This window comes from Xiphophorus couchianus, chromosome 11, assembly GCF_001444195.1.
Source record: "Xiphophorus couchianus chromosome 11, X_couchianus-1.0, whole genome shotgun sequence".
NCBI classification, from domain to species: Eukaryota; Metazoa; Chordata; class Actinopteri; order Cyprinodontiformes; family Poeciliidae; genus Xiphophorus; species Xiphophorus couchianus.
The window spans coordinates 19,824,586-19,845,063 of record NC_040238.1 but is presented as its reverse complement, the minus strand read 5'-3'; the positions used below and the strand labels follow the sequence as shown (position 1 = coordinate 19,845,063).

Here is a 20,478-nt window from a genome sequence, read left to right as displayed (position 1 = left end):
AAAAATGACCCAAACTTACAAGCTGACAATTTTCAAAATATAAAACCCTACGTATTTAATGCCACCCCTCTTGTAAATTTATATTTAAAAAAAAAAACTAAAAAAATGTTTTATTGCAGTAGTAAAATGTGACAGTAAAAAAATGTGCAGTAGGTCAGTGAGCTTTGGATTTTTTTTTTTTATATCTTCATTAGCATCCTTAACATTTAATGCCAGATGGCTGATTTCATTTAAAACAAAGATCAACCTGAAATTCATAAAAAATAAAACTGCATTGATGACTCTAAGTAAAATATTAATTCATGAAATCCTATTAATTCAATACAATATACATTTTTATGACTTAACATTTTTTTGTAAACATTAAATAACCCCCAAGTACTTTATAAAAATATAAATCGGCAATGATTATGGCGATGGAGCTGGAGAGACTCGTTCCTTGTCTTAGGAGCCGCACATCAGGCATTCATCTTTGTTGGCTAAGGAGCAGACCATGGCTGCTGTGTTGCGCTCTCTGGATTCCTCCTCCAGGCTCTTTGTTGACTGGCTCTCCTTCAGTTTCTCCTTGTTCAGGGTGAACTGAATCGGGTTGGCAGCGGGCTTCGTTCTGAGGTAGTACATGCCGGTTTTCAGGCCCTGCAGGCAAGAAAGGACAGGGATTATTAGGAGTTCCTGCTGATACTCTGAGTTTAGATATTTGTCCTTTGGGTCCAGACGTACCAACTTCCATCCATAAAAGTGCATGCTGCTGAGTTTGCCGTAGTTTGGCTCAGCAATGTGAATATTCAGAGACTGACTCTGATCGATGTAGGTGCCACGATCTGCTGCCATCTTGAGGACAGTTTTCTGGGAGATTTCCCAAACTGTTTTATAGAGCTGCTTCAGATCATCTGGGATCTCTTTGATGTCCTAAGCAAGAAGCGAGAGCATGTTATAAAATCTGTTTCTTGAAAAATAAAACTAATTTTCTTGCAGATTTTTTATTTTGTTTCACCTGGATGGAGCCGTTGTGAGCAATCAGCTGGTTCTTCATATCCTCATTCCACAGTCCTCGTTCAGTGAGGTCCTTCAGCAGGTGGGGATTCACAATCTATACGACAAATTTAAAAGATCTTAAGGCAATCTTTTCTTCCTTTATGGATGTCTTAAAAATCAGTCACATTTCCAATCCCAGCAAATGCTTTCCAGGACTAAATTCAACTCCGGTTGTAGGCTTAATCTGATTTTATCCATTACACAGTGCAGTGAGTCGTACGTCTACAATTTTTACAACCAATAAAAACTTGCAAGCACACATTGTTTTGTCAAATTACAGTAAAAGAGAGATGGCACTGCCTCAATGAAACCCAGAAAACTTTTCATGTAGTTACACAGAAAGCAGTTGAAACATTTAAAATTAAATTTTATGACATTTAAAGCAAATATCTATGTTTATAAAGCTAGAGAGTAACTTTTTTTTTAATATAGGTTTTGTCTCCACATGTTTAGGTGCAACCACAAGGCAGACTATCAAGAGCAGCTAATACACATGCTAGCATTAGCCTAGCAGTAGCACCAGTCAACAGGAGCAAGATTTAAGTTTCTTTATGACTGTAGCTGGATTTGTCGTGCCAGATGCAGATCTTTGGCTCTTAAGAAACTTCTGTTTGGACTAAATATTTGTCACTGCCAAGAAAACTGGATTCTACAGAATCCAGAGCATCACTGAATGCAAATAAATGAAATGGGATACATTCCATTTAATTTTAACAGTATTTACGTGAATCATTTAATACAGTTCAAACTATGTATCTAAATGGAACAGATTTCAATACACTGATTACTAGTACACTGGACTAGTACACAGTCTGCAAATCACTACTATGTGAACAAGATTTGGATCATGACTAAACTAAATCCTGATGTTTGTTTCTTTGTTGTTTTTTTTTCTTCTTTTTAGAGATTTAAAGCAGCAAATGCATTCTGCGCTGACCTGAAACTCTCCTGAGAGCACCCTGCGAGTGTAGATGTTGCTTGTGTATGCCTCAATGGACTCATTGTTACCCAAGATCTGGGCAGTGGAAGCTGTGGGCATTGGGGCCAAAAGCAGACTGTTCCTCACACCGTGCCTAAGGAGAAACAATTTAACGCGTAGGGTTAATAAAGGATCTGCTACAGGAAAACAGATGTTTAAAACAAGAGGAAGTGAAGATTTCACATAGACTTACTTGGCAATTTTCTCCTTCAGTGCCTTCCAGTCCCACAGGTCTGTTGGGGTTTTTTTCCACATGTCATACTGAAGGGTCTAAGGCAGAACAGCATGATGAGCACATAATTTAAGCTCTAATCTGCAGATTAGAGAGATGTTTCTCCAGATGGGTGTGTGAAGACTACTCACTCCCTTGCTGACAGGAGAGCCAGAGTAGGTTTCATACGGGCCAAATTCTGCTGCCAGCTCACAACTGGCCTCCAGGGCGGCGTAGTAGATGGTTTCAAAGATGTGAATGTTGAGTAACTGGGCCTCTGGGCTTTCAAATGGGTAGCGCATGAGGATAAAGGCGTCAGCCAGACCCTGCACACCGACTCCAATAGGCCTGTGACGCTTGTTGGACTTTTCAGCCTGTAATGCAGGAAGCAGGAGGTGGTGTTTAAAAGAAAAAATCACTGTTTCAAGCAATGGTTTAAGTACATTTATTGCTAATGAATCGATTACTGTAATAATTGTTTCAGCTCCTTTACTTGATGATTCATTGTTAGAGCATACAAACTCAAAAGAAGCCAATTGCAGAAAGAACATATTCAGAGCAGTAATTGGACAAATAAATATGTGGATTTTGAATTTAAAATAATAATAAAAAAACTTTTTCTGTAAATATGGTCAATCCAGAACTCCTAAAGTAGTAGTTTTAGTTTCACCTAGTTCAAATTCAGTAAAAAAAAAAAAAATCAAATTAAGCACCTTCTGCAATCCAATTATTAATCGATTAACAAAAAAAAATCTACATATTATCCCTAAACTTTATAGATTTTAAGTTGAGTATTAAGTATTTTTTATCTGCAGACGAGCCCTTTTCTACAAATAATCATGCGTGCACTAAAGGAATGCTATATTTTAGACAATAAAATGTTCTTTTTTTTATTTAAAAAGGAATTTACTTATTTATTTTTTCTGCATTTCAAATTTTTTGTAAAATAAGCTTCAGGGGTTAAATTAAATATCTGCAGAATATGCAAATTTCTGATCTGATTAATCTATTAATCATCATAATGTTCGATTACATAAACATCTGACTAGAACTGCAGCTGCAGGGAGGTCAGCTTCCCTGGAGGCATTAGCGCTGGAGTCATACCTCAGGCACTGGGTAGTAGTTGATATCGATGATCTTGTTTAGGTTCCTGACAATCACTTTGGTTACAGATGCAAGCTTGTTAAAGTCAAAGCTCCTTTCTGGGGTGACATACATGTTGAGGGCGATGGAAGCCAGGTTACACACTGCAACCTGAGTTAGAGACAAAGCAGAGCTGATTGAAAATACCTGTCATCAGCTCACTGCAGAAGGCTAGTCATGGTGCCACGTAGGAACAATCTCAGCCTGTAGGGGTCAGCATATTCACCTCATCTTTACTTGTGTATTCAACAATCTCTGTGCAGAGATTGCTGGACTTGATGGTGCCCAGATTTTGCTGGTTGGTCTTCCTGTTGCAGGCGTCCTTGTAGAGCATGTACGGCGTACCCGTCTCTGTCTGCGACTCGATGATGGCGTACCAGAGCTGCTGAGCCTTCACCACACGCTTTACCCTGCCCTCCTTCTCGTAACTGGAAATGGATGTGATCAACAAGGAGGCGTTAGCCCTGAAAAACACACTGCTTGGTGAAAAAAAAAAGCTGTTTGTCGTGTCGTGTTTACCGAGTGTAGAGCTCCTCAAACTCTTCTCCCCAGCACTCATCCAACCCAGGACATTGGCTTGGACACATCAGAGACCAGTCCTACGGGGACAGAGGAATGGACACAAGGTTAGTGATAAATCCACCCCAGATCTACTTGACAGGAAATTTCTCTCGGGATTCACCTGATTGCTTTCCACTCGCTTCATAAAGAGGTCTGGAATCCACAAGGCAAAGAACAGGTCTCTGGCTCTCTGCTCTTCTTTACCCGTGTTCTTCTTCAGCTCCAAAAACTCAAACACGTCAGCATGCCACGGCTCCAGGTACACAGAGAAGGCCCCTGGTCTCTATAAACACAATGGCCCAGTGTGGCTAAGGGTTTAGGAAGCCCTTCAATTACCTTTTTATGCGTCACTGTTAGACTCCTTCAACGTCTTTGGCACGAATTCTCACCTTGTTGCCGCCCTGGTCCACATAACGTGCTGTGTTGTTGTACACTCGCAGCATGGGAACCAGCCCGTTAGAAGTGCCATTAGTCTGAAAAACATAACATATACATTACATCTGGTTGTTCAAAAGAACATATAAACCAGTTTATTTGGTTTTAGTCTTTGCTGCATTTATGTGGCTTACACCAGCAATGTAGCTGCCCGTTGCTCTGATACAGCTGACCGCCAGGCCGATGCCTCCTGCTGATTTGGAAATGAGCGCGCACTGCTTCAGTGTGTCGTAAATACCGTTGATGCTGTCTTCACTCATAGCTAGCAGGAAACAACTGCAAAAGTCATCCAAGAGGTTGAATTACAAAAAAGATGAACTTCAAAGTTTAGGTTATGCTTTCTCTGAGCACAATACACTTGTCAGGAATAGTCCTGAAAGTCCTATTAATTTTAGACTTTTAATGTTGCGTTTGAGTTTTTCCTTTCCATAAAGGACTGACGAGACAAAAAATAGCTCCAATGAATTTCAAAAATGGGAGCCTAGCAAACAAGTTTGAAATAATTCACTTTTTTTTTTTTCTTACTGGTCTAGAATTACACCAACATACACACTATTAATGTTTGCGTAACATCCCTTAGTAAACTATTGACTTTTTAAAGCCATCAATAAACTTATGGATGAATATCTGACCCCTCAATCGATTAAAACGTCTCCACCCAATTCATTAAAGTCAATTCTTGCTCAACTGTCCAAAAAATGATTCATAGGCATCATTAACTTGAGTCATTCCTTCCCATGACGAGAGAATTTTAATTTCTCACAGGAAGTGTACAGTGTTCACCTTATTTACCTGGACAGCTGAGGCCTGGTGGTGCCAGCGTTGAACAGGGTAGGAGAGGCATGAGTGAACCACTTCTCTGAAAGCAGGTTGTATGTTTCAACAGCTGCCTCAATGTCTCCTTTATGAATCCCGACTGCCACTCTCATCAGCATGTGCTGGGGTCTCTCAGCAACTATGGAAAGCGGTGGGCAATAATTTAGGGTCTTAAAATGCTAAATAATATGATGGGGACATTTACAGTCATGAAAGTAAATTCTTAATAAATAAGGAAACATACCTTTGCCGTTGATCTTCAGCAAATATGATCGCTCAAGAGTCTATAAAAACAAAATAAAATCTGTCAATGTGCTTGCTAATTGTTAAAATGTTATACCAAAAACAAAGTCTTACCTTAAAACCAAAGAAGTTGTAAGAAAAGTCTCTGTCGTAAATGATGGCTGAGTTGAGGAGCTGCAAGAGTCGAGATTGCCATGTTAATACCGGCGAAACATAATTAGTTCAATTTGAAAACCAAAAGCACAAGCATATGTTATTTCCCTCATGTTTACTTACGTCCTTGTTTTCGAGGACAATGTCCAGTGTCTCCTTGGAGATCATAGGGGAGTGACGTTTGTTTAAGGGGTTGACATAGTTGTACAGGTCTTCCATCACGTCTGTGTGAGAAGCAGACAGGTTGTTGATTTTAACGTTGAGTCGTGGCAGAGGCAAGTAACTTACAGGAAGCAATGGATGTCATTATGAAGCTGCATAGACTGCGATACTCATGTGGATGCAAAAAGTATCAAGTGGGCTCTGGTTACTAATTATGTAACTTATTAAAGAAATAAGTTGCTCTTCTTTCCTCTTTACCATTATGCACTATTTTGTATTGATCTGCCATATTAAATCTTAGCAAAATACATGGAAATTTGTGGGTGTAATTTGACAAAATGTGCAAATCTTTAGGGTGTGTTAATACTTTTCAGAGCCACTTGCACTTATTATGAAACAATCAACAGCAAACATACCACTGAAAACTTTCTTGGTCTCTCGGTGCAGGTTGGACACAGCGATCCGAGCAGCCAGAATTGCGTAGTCGGGATGTTTGGTGGTGAGAGTGGCAGCAGTCTCTGCAGCCAGAGTGTCCAGCTCCACAGTGGTGACCCCACTGTACAGACCCTGTATCACCTTCATTGTAATCTGGGTCTGTGTAAATAGAGAGGCAAGGTTATGACAGAATAAAGTGTACATTCCTGTTTGATTATAATTTTTGTTGTTTGAACTTACAGGGTCCACAAAGTCGCTGTTGAGCCCATAGCAGAGTTTCTGAATGCGGGATGTGATTTTATCAAAACTAACTGCCTCCTGGCGCCCATCTATAAGAAAAATGTTAATAATTTTTTTTTTATTATTATTAAACCAGGCACTGAAATAAATCACTAGAGCGGTTTAATGATATTAAATGTCATTGAATGTTTTATTTGTTGTTTGACGCCACTCAAACAACATAACAACAAATAGCTTCCTGATCCAGATGATCAGGAAGCGCACACTGAACATTATGTTTTGCAGCGCCAAGATAGGAGCGCGCCAACGCAACAGTAAAAGCTTATTTTGACATTTATACAAAATAAATTAATTTATTTAAATAAATTGTGAATCGATTTTGCATCAAAATCAAAGTGAATAGACAAAATAAACAACTAAACAAGGCCCATTTGTTCATTAAGTTTCGGTTCAGATGCGTTTGTTTGAGCAAAAAACATATTTTGAATGCAGAATATATGTACATATATATTCTTTTTTTAAAAGGGGAAAATCTTAGAACATAGATAGAAATCGTCAACTCTGTTGTTTCATAACTGGATTCTTTGTTCTGTTTCGGCGGAAACTGAAACTGCACACAAAGAAACTAAAACACGCCACAACGTCTATGATATGATATTATACTGTAAAATAAAACACGCATACTGCCTCTGAGAGGTTGGACAAAGTTTGCAGAACAATAACTTCATGTTTTCTGACAAGGAGAAAAACGTTGATTACAATACCTCGTTTAATCACGTGCATGTTGACGGAAGATCAGCTCTTTATTCCTAAAATGAAGGTTTTAGTACTTTCTTCTCGGTCGGAGACAGAAAGAGAATAAAACTATTAAACGATTGTTGCAGCTTATTATCCTCTGCAACATTGAATCTCAAACTAAGAGCGCCAACAAGTCAAACGCGGCTGAAAGGCTGTCGCTGCGGACAGTGCTGGTGTTTCCAGCCAATCAGCGCTGATTTGGGGAGATTCTAACCCAATCACAAGCAGAGCGCAGCCCATTAACATCCTGCTCTGAATAGTCTGGCGGGATGTCATATGTATAATGTTATTATAGCAGACGGTTGTTATAAACACATTATATGGCTATGGTTGTTTCTTTGCAGTTTGGTGATAATAACCCGAACAACGATCTGTTCGGGTTTTATGAAAAGCCCTCCCCTTTTTATATTAATGCTTGATCATTTTTTAGTTTTAAATTAACACCTTTTGTTTACAGGTAAGTATAATAAAGTTATATAATTGTGTTGCGTTTTCTGTGACAGTCAAATCTAACATTATTTAGTAAATATACCACTGATATCGTGCTAATTTTGAACAGTTTCATTTTCATATTAGAAATTCAGGCTATTTTTAATTCTGGTTCTATAATTTTAGCTTTTAAAACAAGTTCCCGGAGTTTCTCTTCACTTTTACAGTTCAGTTTAAGGAAAAAGTGCATAAAGCTAACAATAATTAATATTTACTGTGCAAGAATGTAAAGCCTAAGTTATTATTAATAAGAAAAATAAATTCACAATGGATATTTCTGTTTGAAAATAGAACCACGAGGAATATAAAGTTTTATGCAATGGGTGCAACAAATCCACACAGTTTTTGGTGATAATAACCCCAACAACGATCTGTTTGTTTGTGTGTTTGCTTGTACACACAGCAAACAGTACACACAGTTTGCTGTGTGTACTGTTGATAGAGTCGTAAACATTTTTCTTTCTTCATGAAATATAACAGCTTTGAAAGAGAGAATAGTATTATGCTTGAAGAGTCAAGCAAGCAGAATATTTTACAATTTTATAAGCTAAGCACATCTGATTTACTGTATTCTAACCCATTTAAAACATTCTAAATATTAGCTATTATGTTTTTTTTCAGCAGGGTCCTGGAGGGTGCATGGGAGTTCGCCCAACCAGTCTACATGTGTTTTGTGGACTTGGAGAAGGCGTTCGACCGTGTCCCTCGGGGAGCCCTGTGGGGGGTTCTCCGGGAGTATGGGGAACCGGGCCCTTTGATACGGGCTGTCAGGTCCCTGTATGACCGGTGTCAGAGTCTGGTCCGCATTGCCGGCAGTAAGTCGGGCTCGTTTCCGGTGAGAGTTGGACTCCGCCAGGGCTGCCCTTTGTCACCGATTCTGTTCATCACTTTCATGGACAGAATTTCTAGGCGCAGCCAAGGTGTTGAGGGGATCCGATTTGGTGGCCTCAGGATCTCATCTCTGCTTTTCGCAGACGATGTGGTCCTTTTGGCTTCATCAGATCGTGATCTGCAGCTCTCGCTGGATCGGTTCGCAGCCGAGTGTGAAGCGGCCGGGATGGGGATCAGTGCCTCCAAATCCGAGGCCATGGTCTTGAGCCGGAAAAGGGTAGAGTGCCTTTTCCGGGTCAGGGGGGGTGTCCTGCCCCAAGTGGAGGAGTTTAAGTATCTCGGGATCTTGTTCACGAATGGGGGAAGAAGGGAGCGGGAGATCGACAGGCGGATTGGCGCAGCGTCTGCTGTCAAGCGGGCGCTGTACCGGTCCGTCGTGGTGAAGAGAGAGCTGAGCCAAAAAGCGAAGCTCTCGATTTACCGGTCGATCTACGTTCCCACCCTCATCTATGGTCATGAGCTTTGGGTCATGACCGAAAGAACGAGATCGCGGATACAAGCGGCCGAAATGGGTTTTCTCCGTAGGGTGGCTGGGCTCTCCCTTAGAGATAGGGTGAGAAGCTCAGTCATCCGGGAGGGACTCAGAGTAGAGCCGCTGCTCCTTCACATCGAGAGGAGCCAGTTGAGGTGGCTTGGGCATCTGGTCAGGATGCCTCCTGGACGCCTCCCTGGTGAGGTGTTCCGGGCACGTCCCACCGGGAGGAGGCCCCGGGGAAGACCCAGGACACGCTGGAGGGACTATGTCTCTCGGCTGGCCTGGGAACGCCTCGGGATTCCCCCGGAGGAGCTGGAAGAAGTGGCTGGGGAGAGGGAAGTCTGGGCCTCCCTTCTGAAGCTGGTACCCCCGCGACCCGACCTCGGATAAGCGGAAGAAGATGGATGGATGGATGGATGGATGGATGTTTTTTTTCTTGAGGGGTGGGGGGGACATGATAACGTTGGACTTTACAAATTGACCTACATTTAATTTGGAACTTTATTTTGAAGGTGTTTGAAACAGGAAGTGACTCTCCTAAGCTGCTCCGCTAATGCTAATGGCCCCGGAACATTAAAGAAGCTCTCTGAAGATGGCTGGCGTGTTTGAGGTGGAGGTTGACGGTGTGGAGCACGACCACGGGTTGGAGCAGCATAATGAACCGAACCAGGTTAGACTAATGAGAATAAACAGGAAGCCTTAGGTTAGTCTGTGAAAGGAGCTAGCTTCTGAGTTAGCTCCTGCTCCCAGATTTAGCTAACTACTAACTACCACGATTAACTTAACAACCATGACCAGGCAGAGTGTCTGGGAGGAAGGAGGTTGTCAAGTGAACTAACAGCTAAACTTGTGGAACCAGGACGTCAAATGCAAACAAAAACAAAAATAAAATTACAGCCTTGCTAAGACCATGAGCATCACCTGCTACTACTCAATCAAAGCTACTTGTGTGCTTCCCTTTCTCTCTCGACTATAATTTTTTTCCTCCTTTATAATTTTGCTAAGCTGTGAGTGACATTTTAAAGCAATCTTTAGTATAAGATGATGTGGCTGGTGGGGCTCAAAGGTCAGGTAATTTCAGTGGAAGTAACTTTAGCACTTCCTGAGATATTTCAGTGTTTGAATTAAACTCAGCTTTTTGAAAGGTGCAATGATGAGACTGCGTGTCAGTGTGTTAGGTTGTGTTATTGTTTCAACTTTGTGTATATGAATAGAAATAATTTTGAAATACTCCTAAAATTCAGATGTTGATCAGGCCAAAGGATAACCTTTGGCCTGGTTATCCTTCATCACATTGAGGACAGTGAAATAACAGTATAATAACAAATAGGATCCAAGATTGCGCTAAACTGATCACGTTCAATTAAGAATGATTGCCTTATTCAGTATTACTGCACAGAAATTAATACAAATTATTACATACTAGTAGTACATCTCACTTACATGCTGTGCTACAGGGTGATCGCCTCTATAAGCTGCATTGATGCAGTAATTCATGCACGAGGATTCCCAACTAAGTATTGAGTGCATAAAAATGTACATACTTTTCAGAAGGTTGGCATTTGTGCTTAAAACATCAGTTTTTGATTGGTCTAATATGATATTCTAATTTTCTAAGACACTGAATATTGGGGTGGGGGGGTTAACCTGTAGACCATAATCATTAAAATTATTTATAAAAAATAAAAATAAAGTTTGAAATATTTTGCTCCATGTGTAATGAATTTCTATAAAATTGCATTTCACTTTCTGAGATGACTGGCAAGAAATATTTAACTTTTACGCTATATTCTTAATTTTTTGAGATAGTACATCTGAACCTTCACTTGGACTCCTGCTTAGAATGACGATTAATATTTCTCTGTTGTTCCAGGTAATTATAAGGAGACAGGTGTATGTCAGTGATTCGTACCAGTCTCTAAATTAATTTCAGGTTGCTAAACAAGCTCAACAACGTGGGAGGGACAGCAGCTGTTGGGTGCAGTGAACAATGTTATTCCAGAATGCTTTATTTGCTTTACCTGTCAGAGGCTCACCAATTTGGCTTTTACTCGACCAGTGCTTTTTATTTACTTTGTTTTGGTATTTTTATTCCATAAAAAGTACTACGTGTACCTCGATGGGAATCAGCAATTTGAATTTCCATTTGAGCATCAAAGAGTCTTTAAATTACAAAAATAAAATTTTATCATTAATTTACCCACCAGAATTCATGATTAAAATAAAATTGATTGTTGCATAGTGATAACCGCAACTAGAAAAGGTTTTTTAAAAATACAGGTCTAGTTTTAAACGAGAACTAGTTGTCAGTTGTCTCACCTCTTTAAATAAAATAAAACTAACATCAAGTGATACAGAGATTAGGCTTTTTAAAAAAGAAAATTATGACTGATTCCAATTTTTGGTTTTTGCAATACAACACAAATGACCAAAAGAAATGTGTTGCAGTTTTGGGATCTTACACAGAATGAAGGAATTACAAAATTGCCAGTCATTTACAAACAACCGCTTTGCAATTTTATTCCCTTTTTAACTTTCTATCCTTTTCTCTGCCTTTTTACAGTTTGATGTGTCCAAGCTTTCACCAGAAGAGAAATGGAGGTCAGTGTATGCATCACACTCAGACTTATCTGTACAGTTAATTGTTGCACGTCAGTAGGTTTTCAGCTGATAATGCACAAGGTTTTTTGCATAATACATCAGTAATAAATCAATATCTGTTTCTTCAATGCATTTATCTGAAACATAATCTAATCTTACCAAGGTCAAAATACACAACATTTTACTCTTGTTTTTAAAGATGACACCATTTGCAGTATTTCTATCAGCACATGTGCCAGCATGAGCACATATCCTGTTTTGGTGTAAATCTTCCGATCATGCGGTTGCTTGTTAACCTACATTGCTCATTTACATTTCTATCGACAGAGTGGAGCACGCAAAAATGCATGCCAAACACAAAGGTCATGAGGCCATGCACGCAGAAATGGTGCTGATCCTCATCGTCACCCTGGTCGTCGCCCAGCTGGTACTCGTGCAGTGGAAACAGAGACACCCAAAGTCGTACAACGTAAGGCACAAAAGACACAAGCTCTGAGTGTGAATTTGGAAATATCATCATGTAAAGGTTTGCATACTGAGTCTCAAAATCTGTTCAAGTGGGACAAGAGGTATGTGTGTCTGCATCGGCGTGACAAGTACTTTTGTGAAATCTCCAGTGTTGAGGAACATGCATCTTTACATTTAGATTATATCTGTGGCAGCACATTGCTGCAGTGTCGTTTGCTAAATACAGAGAAATAAAAGCTGATATTTTCATTCTTGTTTTTCAGTTTCCCTCATCTCTGATAGCATTGACCACTTAGTTTTTTTATTTTGCTCAAATTCACTATTGATTCTGCACATTTCTTGTCTCGTAGCTGGTGACACTGTTTCAGATGTGGGTAGTTCCGCTCTACTTCACTACAAAACTCCACTGGTGGAGGTTTCTGTCCACGTGGTTCGTCTTCTCCGTCATCACAGCGTACATCTCCTTTCGTGCCACTCGCAAGCCACTGGCCTGCACCACACCGAGGTGAACCTCATTTTTAGATGTGCATAAAAACTTCAGACATAGACAAATATCCACATAAAAAAGAGAAATGACAAATTAGTGCTGCAATAATTATAAAACAGTCTCAAGTTAAACACATTTACTGTCTGATTGTATTTGTAGGTTGGTGTACAAGTGGTTCCTCCTCCTGTACAAGATCAGCTATGCCATAGGAATATTTGGCTACAGCGTGGTCATGTTTACACTTTTTGGTATAAACCTTATATTCAGGTATGTATAATTGCACAAAATTATTTTCTAATTTTTAAAAAATATTGTACATTTTTTCAGTGGGTGATGTGTAGTGTGTTTTTGAAAGGTGCACAACTCAACCAATTGTTTTAGCTTTTAGCGCTCCATGATGTGTTGCACTTTCTCACCGCCAGATGGTGCTGTTTTCAAATTATGTGTAACAACTACTTTAAGTATCCATCTACCGCTTCACCTAAAAACACTAGAAGGCTATCAAAAAGCTTTTTATTTTAGTAGTTTAAGTAACAAAACTTAAACTTGTAATATATAGAAAATTTTAAGCATGACAAAAATTACTGCAGAAATGCTAATCTTTTGAATTTTCTTCATGTACTGTACAAGATTGACATTAAGTAAGGAATCTTGGCTGCTTAGCAAGAATTTCTGAGTTAATGTAAGGTGACATGAATATCGCCAATCTGTGATTTTAAGGAAGCCCAGCTTTCTTTAATAGTGTTGATGGGTTTGGTGTTCTCTATGGGGATTTGGTCAGATATGTTTCCTTGCCAATCAAGCACAGCCACTATGAGCAAGTCCCAAGTGCAGAGGGAACCATGAAGTGGTACACGGCTCCAAAAGTGAACTTGATATCACACAGTGAACCGATCTACCACCTGCTCGTTCACCTTTTCTATCATTTCTTATTCAACAGTTTTACCAGAGAAAGCATTCATATCATTTCTGTAGGGGTGTCCCGATATGTTTTTGTTCTAGACTGAGTAGAAGTGCTTCAGTTTAGGTACTCACTGATACCAAGTACTGATACCACACAATAACTTCTGAAAATAAATTTATTTAGTTTAGTCTATGAGTTGCACAGCACAGGAGGAAAATCCAGCAGAACTGTGGAATCTGTTTGGAGTATTGGCTACGAGTACTTGATGCTGGTATCGGGTATTAATATTCAGTTTCTTTATTGGTCGTATGTAATATTCCAATTTTCTGAGTCACTTTATTTGAGTTAGCAACCAAAAGGTCTCTGTGGTTGAGGTTTAGTGGTGGCATGAGATTATAAATGGAAGCTGTTGTAGCTAACCCTCTCACTTGTAGGGATTTTTTTAGCAAACGCCAAATATATCGGTAGCTTCTTTTCTTGTGACCAAGCTCTCTGACACAGGACTATTTCATTTCCCCATTGTTGCATCTGACTTATGTGTCAGAACACGTTAAAGGGCAAAGGCTAATAATCCTGTTTATGTAATTACTGTTCCATTTGCTAATTTGTCTGGTTTTGTAATGACAGTGCTCAATAATATTTCCCAAGTATTTAGACTCTATATTTTTACTAATGTGGATTTTAACTGAACTTGACTGGATTACTTTAGAACTAGGATTGAATTGGAGTAAACTGTGCATCCAGTCCTTTGTTTTTGTTTTTTTCTACATTTCTCAGCTGAACTAAAAAAAACAAAACAATTCACATTGTCATATTTGGGTATTTGGAGCAATTTTAAGGGTAAATATACACTTTAAAACAATTATGGATAAGGCTGTAGAAAATATGGGAAAAGTGAAGCAATGTGAACACTTTCTGGATGTGCTGTATGTATTTGAATTTGAATCAATTTTTAATTTCTGTACTCAAATTAGATTTTTATCTTGGAAAGTGCCCCGTCATCGTTATATATGCATAAACTGTATTGAAATGAACCACAACCAACCCGACTGGAAATCATTTAACTAGATTTCTTTGGATAAAAAGTGAAATGACTCGGTCCAGAAAAATGTAGCCTATAAGAATCAATCTGTTCCTAAAATTGCAAAGGTTAATGTAAACATTATGTAAAGAGATTAAGCTTTCATGACAAGTGAGACATATGATCTGTACGAAAAAAAAATGTCTGTCTTCCTCTTTTTTCTTCATGGAGATGGTTGCCAAGGAGATGATTGCTATTGTTTTCAGTTTCATAGTTTAAAGATTAAGCAGTTGTTTTGTTTAGATGTATTTAAAACATGGTTACAGCTATTATAAGATTTATTGATTCTAAAGTACCGTATTTTCCGCACTATTAGGCGCACCACATTATAAGGCGCTCCTTCAATGATTGGCCTATTTTAAAACTTTTTTTCATATATAAGGCGCACCGCATTATAAGGCGCATAGAATAGACTCTACAGTAGAGGCTGGGGTTACGTTATGCATCCATTAGATTAAACTGCGCTAAAGGGAATGTCAACAAAATAGTCATATAGGTCAGTCAAACTTTATTAATAGATTACAAACCAGCGTTCTGAAAACTCCGTTCATTCCCAAAATGAACAGCTGTTGCTTCCTCCACTTCCGCACCATTGATTCGTTCATGTTAAATGCTCTCGCTGCTGCTCTATTCCCGTGTTCTACTGCGTGACTGATCGCCTTGAGCTTAAACTCTGCGTTGTAAGCGTGTCTCTTAATAGGAGCCATTTTGGGGTCTTTACACAAAACCCAGCGTGCACCGCTGGCTGCATCGGTGGCTGCTTTCCCCCGTTTCTTCTTCTACGGGGGAAAATGAAGTCAGCGGCTGCTTTCCTCCGTTTCTTCTTCTACGGGGGAAAATGAAGTCGGCGTCTGCTTTCCCCCGTTTCTTCTTCTACGGGGGAAAATGAAGTCGGCGGCTACTTACTGTAGTTGCGAGACCTGTTGTGGCTCAATATTGGTCCATATATAAGGCACACCGGATTATATGGTTCACTCTCGGCTTTTGAGAAAATTGAAGGTTTTTAGGTGCGCCTTATAGTGCGGAAAATACGGTAAATCTTATTTATAAGATTAGATATTTATATCTAATCTTTATCTATCTTATTTATAAGATCTATCTATCTTATCTATAAGATAGATAAAGGCTTTCTATTTGAAATGATTAAGCATCCTAAATAATTAAAAGCAAAGTTTGTAAAATAGTGAGAATTGATCATTTAGGTGCAGTGTTAAGTCTTTTTATTAGTTCACTTTTCTTTATTGGTCTATTGTAGCTCTTGTTTATCACTCTGATTATAATTGCAGGATAAAACCAGAGGATGCTATGGATTTTGGCGTTTCGCTGCTGTTCTATGGGCTGTACTATGGAGTCCTTGGTAGAGACTTTGCTGAGATGTGTGCAGACTTCATGGCCTCAACCGTTGGAGTAAGTAGCTACATTGCATATTTTAGAGGTAGTGACTGACTCTAAATGTTACTTGAACCATTTGTGCTTTTCATTTCAGTATTACAGTGCATCAGGGATGCCAACCAAGCACCTCTCGGACAACATCTGTGCCGTGTGCGGTCAGCCCATTCTCGTAGATGTCAGTGAGGAAGGGATAATCGAGAACACCTACAGATTATCCTGCAATCACGTGTATCCTGCCTGTCACTGATACAGACGTGCTTTTTAATTTGATCTTATCAGTGAAAAGAGAAGTTTTGGTGCATCATGGGTTGTTTTCAGGATTTGTTTTAGAAACCAGAACATGCAATCTCTCACAATGTAAAGAGGAATTAGCTTGACCTTTATCCCAGAATGTTATGTCTGTTGGTTTAAAAATACCCCATGCTACTTCCTCAGTGCTGATTGGAATTTGCCGAACGTTGTAAACCGCACGATTTCTGCCTTTTTCAAACTCTGTGTTTTAAAACCTGGCACTAACATGTTTTTTTCATGTTAGCGTCCACAGCAGTGGTCTGCAACCTTAACATTCTAGAGTGTTATTTTTCCAGCTAAAATTTCATTTAGGTGTGCAAATGTTACACGGGCTCTTAAACACAACTTAAATATCTGCTGAGAAAATCTGTTGTTTTTAAATAACTGCCATTTTATTTCTATTTTTAGCTTTTAATATAGGGGGAAAACGTTTGCAAAAAGAGGATGGATGCAATTTTTTATATGGGATTTGTGTGTAAATGCTTAAAAAAGCACATTGTTTCCAACAAAATGACAAGACAAATGGATCTAAAAAACATTGCTGTTATCTTTAGAGACACATTATTGTGGAAATTCAATGTAATTATTTCATGAAAAACTTGACAATATTCTAAAACCTTCATTTATTTCTTTATTTTAAAATGTTTGCTGTTCCTTCTTATAAATTAGAGCAACACAAAGTAGGGTCTAATAAGATATATGGTTTTCATAATCTACCACTAATTTATCTTATTGGAATTACAGCTGCATTGTCTGTATAAGTTTTGCACTCTGAGAGAAATTCTTGTCCATTGTTTGCAAATTCTGCAAACAGACCTTATCGAAACTCAGATTCTAAGTTGCATATTGTTGACTTTGACTAAGCCATTATTATGGCTGAGTTTTTAGGGCCATTGTCCTGTCTAAAGAGGAATTTCCCCGTATTTTGCTCCATTTATCTTCCCATCAACTCTAACCAGCTTCCCAGTCCCAGCTTCCCAGTCTCTGCTGGGAAGCTGGGACTGGGTTAGGGCTTCCCAGCTGGTTAAAGCTTCCCAGCAGGAAGCTTTAACCAGAGCTACCTGCTCTGGTTGAGAGCAGAACGTTATTTAGGAGTACCAGAGGAGAATGGGCTCAACAGAAATTTAAAAGATTTATAAACAAACTTGATTTGCAGCTACGTGATGTTATGAGCAGAAATGCACAACAACAGTGAAAATAATTCAAGCCATAAACCAGCTTACTAAATTATTATTATTGCAGTTAAATTATGATTAGGAAAACAACAGAGAGATTATCGGATGTACAAGACAAAATATTGGTGAATAATCAAGAGAAAGCAATTTACATATGGACATTAATGTAATGGAATGTAATTTAAAGAATTTACTTCTCTGAGTAAAATATTTTGCACAGAATATCCATTACAAATCTTTAATGTTTTGCTACAATCCATTCCAAACATGGCATTGGTGTTTTAGATAGAAGTAGCATTTTTATACAAGTCCTAAACTAAACTAACAACCAAACTCCTGCCATGTGTGAAAGAAGGGATATAGTCAACAGTATACAAATCATATTCACTTGCCTGCTACATTTTATATATTTAAAATTGCATGTTTTTAAGGGTTTTTTAACAGAAATATAACCCGGTTGAATTCTGAGAATATTCCCCATCACTGCCACCTAGTGGTATGTTTGTTCCTTTGACCTGTCAGCCTCCAAATATGGGCTGTTTTATGTTTTCATGTCCATTTTTTCCCCATGAACATCTGGAATTATCCAATCTGGTGGGATATGAATCACCTGTTTGCAATCAGCGTTTTCACTGCCACTGTTCTGTTGTTGAGGCTGTGAAACGTTCATATCCACACTTTCTAATGTTCAAGCTGGTGATGAAGCCTTAACTCCTTGTCCAGTTTCCATGAGTTCTGCATAAGAGGCTGGTGCATCGTGGGGAAGAAGCAGATGTGTCCGTACTGCAAAGAGAAGGTGGATCTGAAGAGGATGTTCAGCAATCCGTATCCTTCTTGTTCCAGCCGTAGAAGATTTTAAAACAGAACTTTATGAAATACTTTTTGTGCTGAATGTTAAATCTTCCTGTTAAGTATTATAAGAAGTCAAGCTAAATGATAAACTTGTTAGAAGTTTAAATTGAGTGGAACAAAGTGACTAGACGCTAATTAACGTACTAGAAATTTATAGCTTGCATATCAAGTTATTGTTCCTTTTCATGGATCAGTTAAAGACACATTAGACGCATGTGACAGCAGTTCCCCAAAACAGAAATGGGATTCTACTAAATTAGACGATCACTAAAAAGTTTACCTTTAGCACTTCAGTTCAGGGAAAGAAAACCGATTTATTATATATCTTAAGTGTTTATTTTAAGTTAGAGGATTGTGAACAGAATCCCAAAAAATTTAGTATTTTACATAAGGCCAAACAGAAATATTATTAACGTAAAAGTGTTGTGTCCCATCCAGTCTGCTGAGACGCCCTCCACAAGGGGCATGACCCACAAAACAGTAGGGAGTGCTGTATCCAAGGATATCAGTTGAAAGTTGAGTGGAAGGAAGAAATGGGTTGGAAGGTGGAAATGTACATGAAGCGGGCATACGCGTGAATGTTCACTAGGTGTGGTTTGTGCATCAAGAGCCGCCACACAATTACTGGACTGTGCACCTGCGGGTCTTTAGTGACATGACTTTTTGCAGAATGACAGGCTCGTCCATATCATGCTGCACTGACGCAATAAGTCATTTTAAAAGAGGCCTAACCCAAGTATTCAGTGCATATGCTGCACTGTACATGCATATAGGTTTTCAGCATGCTGTTTAAAGAGTAGATTTTTATTAACCTGGTTATTGTGTAGTTCTGTAAGCAGCTGAATTTAGGGTTTTCATTTGCTAGAAGCCATAATCATCAAAATTAGCAAAAAATAAACTTGAAATGTATCAATTTGTTTATTTTTTTATATGGTTAGTGTCTTACATTAGGTTGAGTTTCATTGATATTCTAATTGAGTTCCTGATTCTCTGTTGTTGAGGTTATATTTCTTCTGATTATTTAGAGTTGTTCTCCTTCACTGTTTTCTTCAGCTGGGAGAGGCCACATGTCATGTATGGACAACTTTTAGACTGGCTTCGATACCTGGTAGCCTGGCAACCCGTCATCATCGGGTTTGTCCAAGGTATCAACTACGTCCTGGGTCTGGAGTGATCCCGGACTAAAGACCTCAATGGACTGAGAAGATATGCACTGGCTCCAAAAAGACTGTGGGCCTAACATTAAACTAAAACACCAACAAAAGTGTCTCTACTTTTTGTAAATATTTATAGGCGCATATCTGTATTTACGGTTTATTTGAATTTTATTAGTGTTCTCTCTCTGGAGGTCTGTTAATTTCCTGGGATTTGTTTCACACCCATGTGATTTCTTATTTGGTTGAACTAGTAAATTGGTTTGAAAAAGGTGCTTCTTACTGATTGGTCTTAAATATTTGAAGGTATCGTGCTTGAATCATGTCAAATCATGTCTGAAAGTTATGAGTCATGCATTTTTACGTCAACATTTTGTTACTTCCTCAAATTGACACATTTTCTTCTTTCAGTTTAATCACTCATCTCACTGCTTCACATTTGTCGACGTATTTTTAGCTCAAAGTTGCATAGGTTTCTTAAAACTGATGTCATACGTCTTCTGACTAGAAGCGTCCAGTCAATGGAAAAAACCTTTTAATCGTACAAAACCTAGGATTTTATGAAACTTTCTGATTACCCTGACCTAAAAGTTACTGTCGGGGTATTTTTAGCAATATCCCAATTTTAAAATTTTGTAGCTCTGAAGTAATGGAGGTTATTTAATTGGTCTCAGTATTATAAGACCAAGGGAAAACCTTTTTTTCCCCAAAACTATAGTACTCAAAGGCATCATACTGGTTAATTAAAAAACATAACATAATGATCCTGGTCAAACTGGCTCAATCAGGGTCTCCTCTTTAATGTACAATATTAAATATATATATATAAAAAAACAAATGCAGACTTTAGCAATTTTTTCATGGATTGTATTGAAGTACCACAACAGAATGAAACTGAAGTTCAAGTGTCATTTTTTTTTTTTTACATCTGTTTTCCTTATTAGGTTGGAAGTGGTGTTTTTTGTTTGTTTGTTTTCATAATTACATCCAAGGTTTCCCCCAGAAAA

The 20,478-nt window shown here is 38.7% G+C and overlaps 2 protein-coding genes across 2 annotated transcripts; one reads left to right on the top strand and one right to left on the bottom strand.

Annotated features, from left to right (window-relative positions):
* Positions 1-158: 158 nt before the first annotated feature.
* Positions 159-7,346, bottom strand: LOC114152927 (ribonucleoside-diphosphate reductase large subunit-like). Its single transcript, XM_028031091.1, has 19 exons — positions 7,178-7,346; positions 6,414-6,502; positions 6,155-6,332; positions 5,700-5,800; positions 5,538-5,597; positions 5,425-5,464; positions 5,157-5,319; positions 4,499-4,640; positions 4,319-4,402; positions 4,051-4,212; positions 3,888-3,967; positions 3,595-3,796; positions 3,330-3,479; positions 2,378-2,599; positions 2,208-2,284; positions 1,973-2,108; positions 995-1,090; positions 721-909; positions 159-636 (listed from the first exon to the last, which is right to left on the bottom strand). Exons 1-19 carry the CDS (start codon positions 7,194-7,196, stop codon positions 445-447), a joined length of 2,382 nt encoding a protein of 793 aa, XP_027886892.1. The 5' UTR covers positions 7,197-7,346; the 3' UTR covers positions 159-444.
* Positions 7,347-9,572: 2,226 nt separating this feature from the next.
* Positions 9,573-19,746, top strand: rnf121 (ring finger protein 121). The gene is made up of 9 exons (XM_028031093.1): positions 9,573-9,736; positions 11,630-11,667; positions 11,995-12,136; positions 12,486-12,640; positions 12,782-12,889; positions 15,894-16,014; positions 16,094-16,227; positions 18,189-18,290; positions 19,371-19,746. Exons 1-9 carry the CDS (start codon positions 9,659-9,661, stop codon positions 19,489-19,491), a joined length of 999 nt encoding a protein of 332 aa, XP_027886894.1. The 5' UTR covers positions 9,573-9,658; the 3' UTR covers positions 19,492-19,746.
* The last annotated feature ends 732 nt before the right edge of the window (positions 19,747-20,478 follow it).

Bases quoted from the DNA above. Each gene is read 5' to 3' on its own strand.
- LOC114152927 (XM_028031091.1), bottom strand. The intron at 5,598-5,699 runs GTAAGTAAACAT...CGACTCTTGCAG, and splicing joins TTGTCCTCGAAAACAAGGAC to CTCCTCAACTCAGCCATCAT. The intron at 4,403-4,498 runs GTAAGCCACATA...TATGTTTTTCAG, and splicing joins CGGGCAGCTACATTGCTGGT to ACTAATGGCACTTCTAACGG.
- rnf121 (XM_028031093.1), top strand. From the start codon at position 9,659: ATGGCTGGCGTGTTTGAGGTGGAGGTTGACGGTGTGGAGCACGACCAC. The intron at 16,015-16,093 runs GTAAGTAGCTAC...TTTTCATTTCAG, and splicing joins TCATGGCCTCAACCGTTGGA to TATTACAGTGCATCAGGGAT. The intron at 16,228-18,188 runs GTATCCTGCCTG...CTCCTTGTCCAG, and splicing joins AGATTATCCTGCAATCACGT to TTTCCATGAGTTCTGCATAA.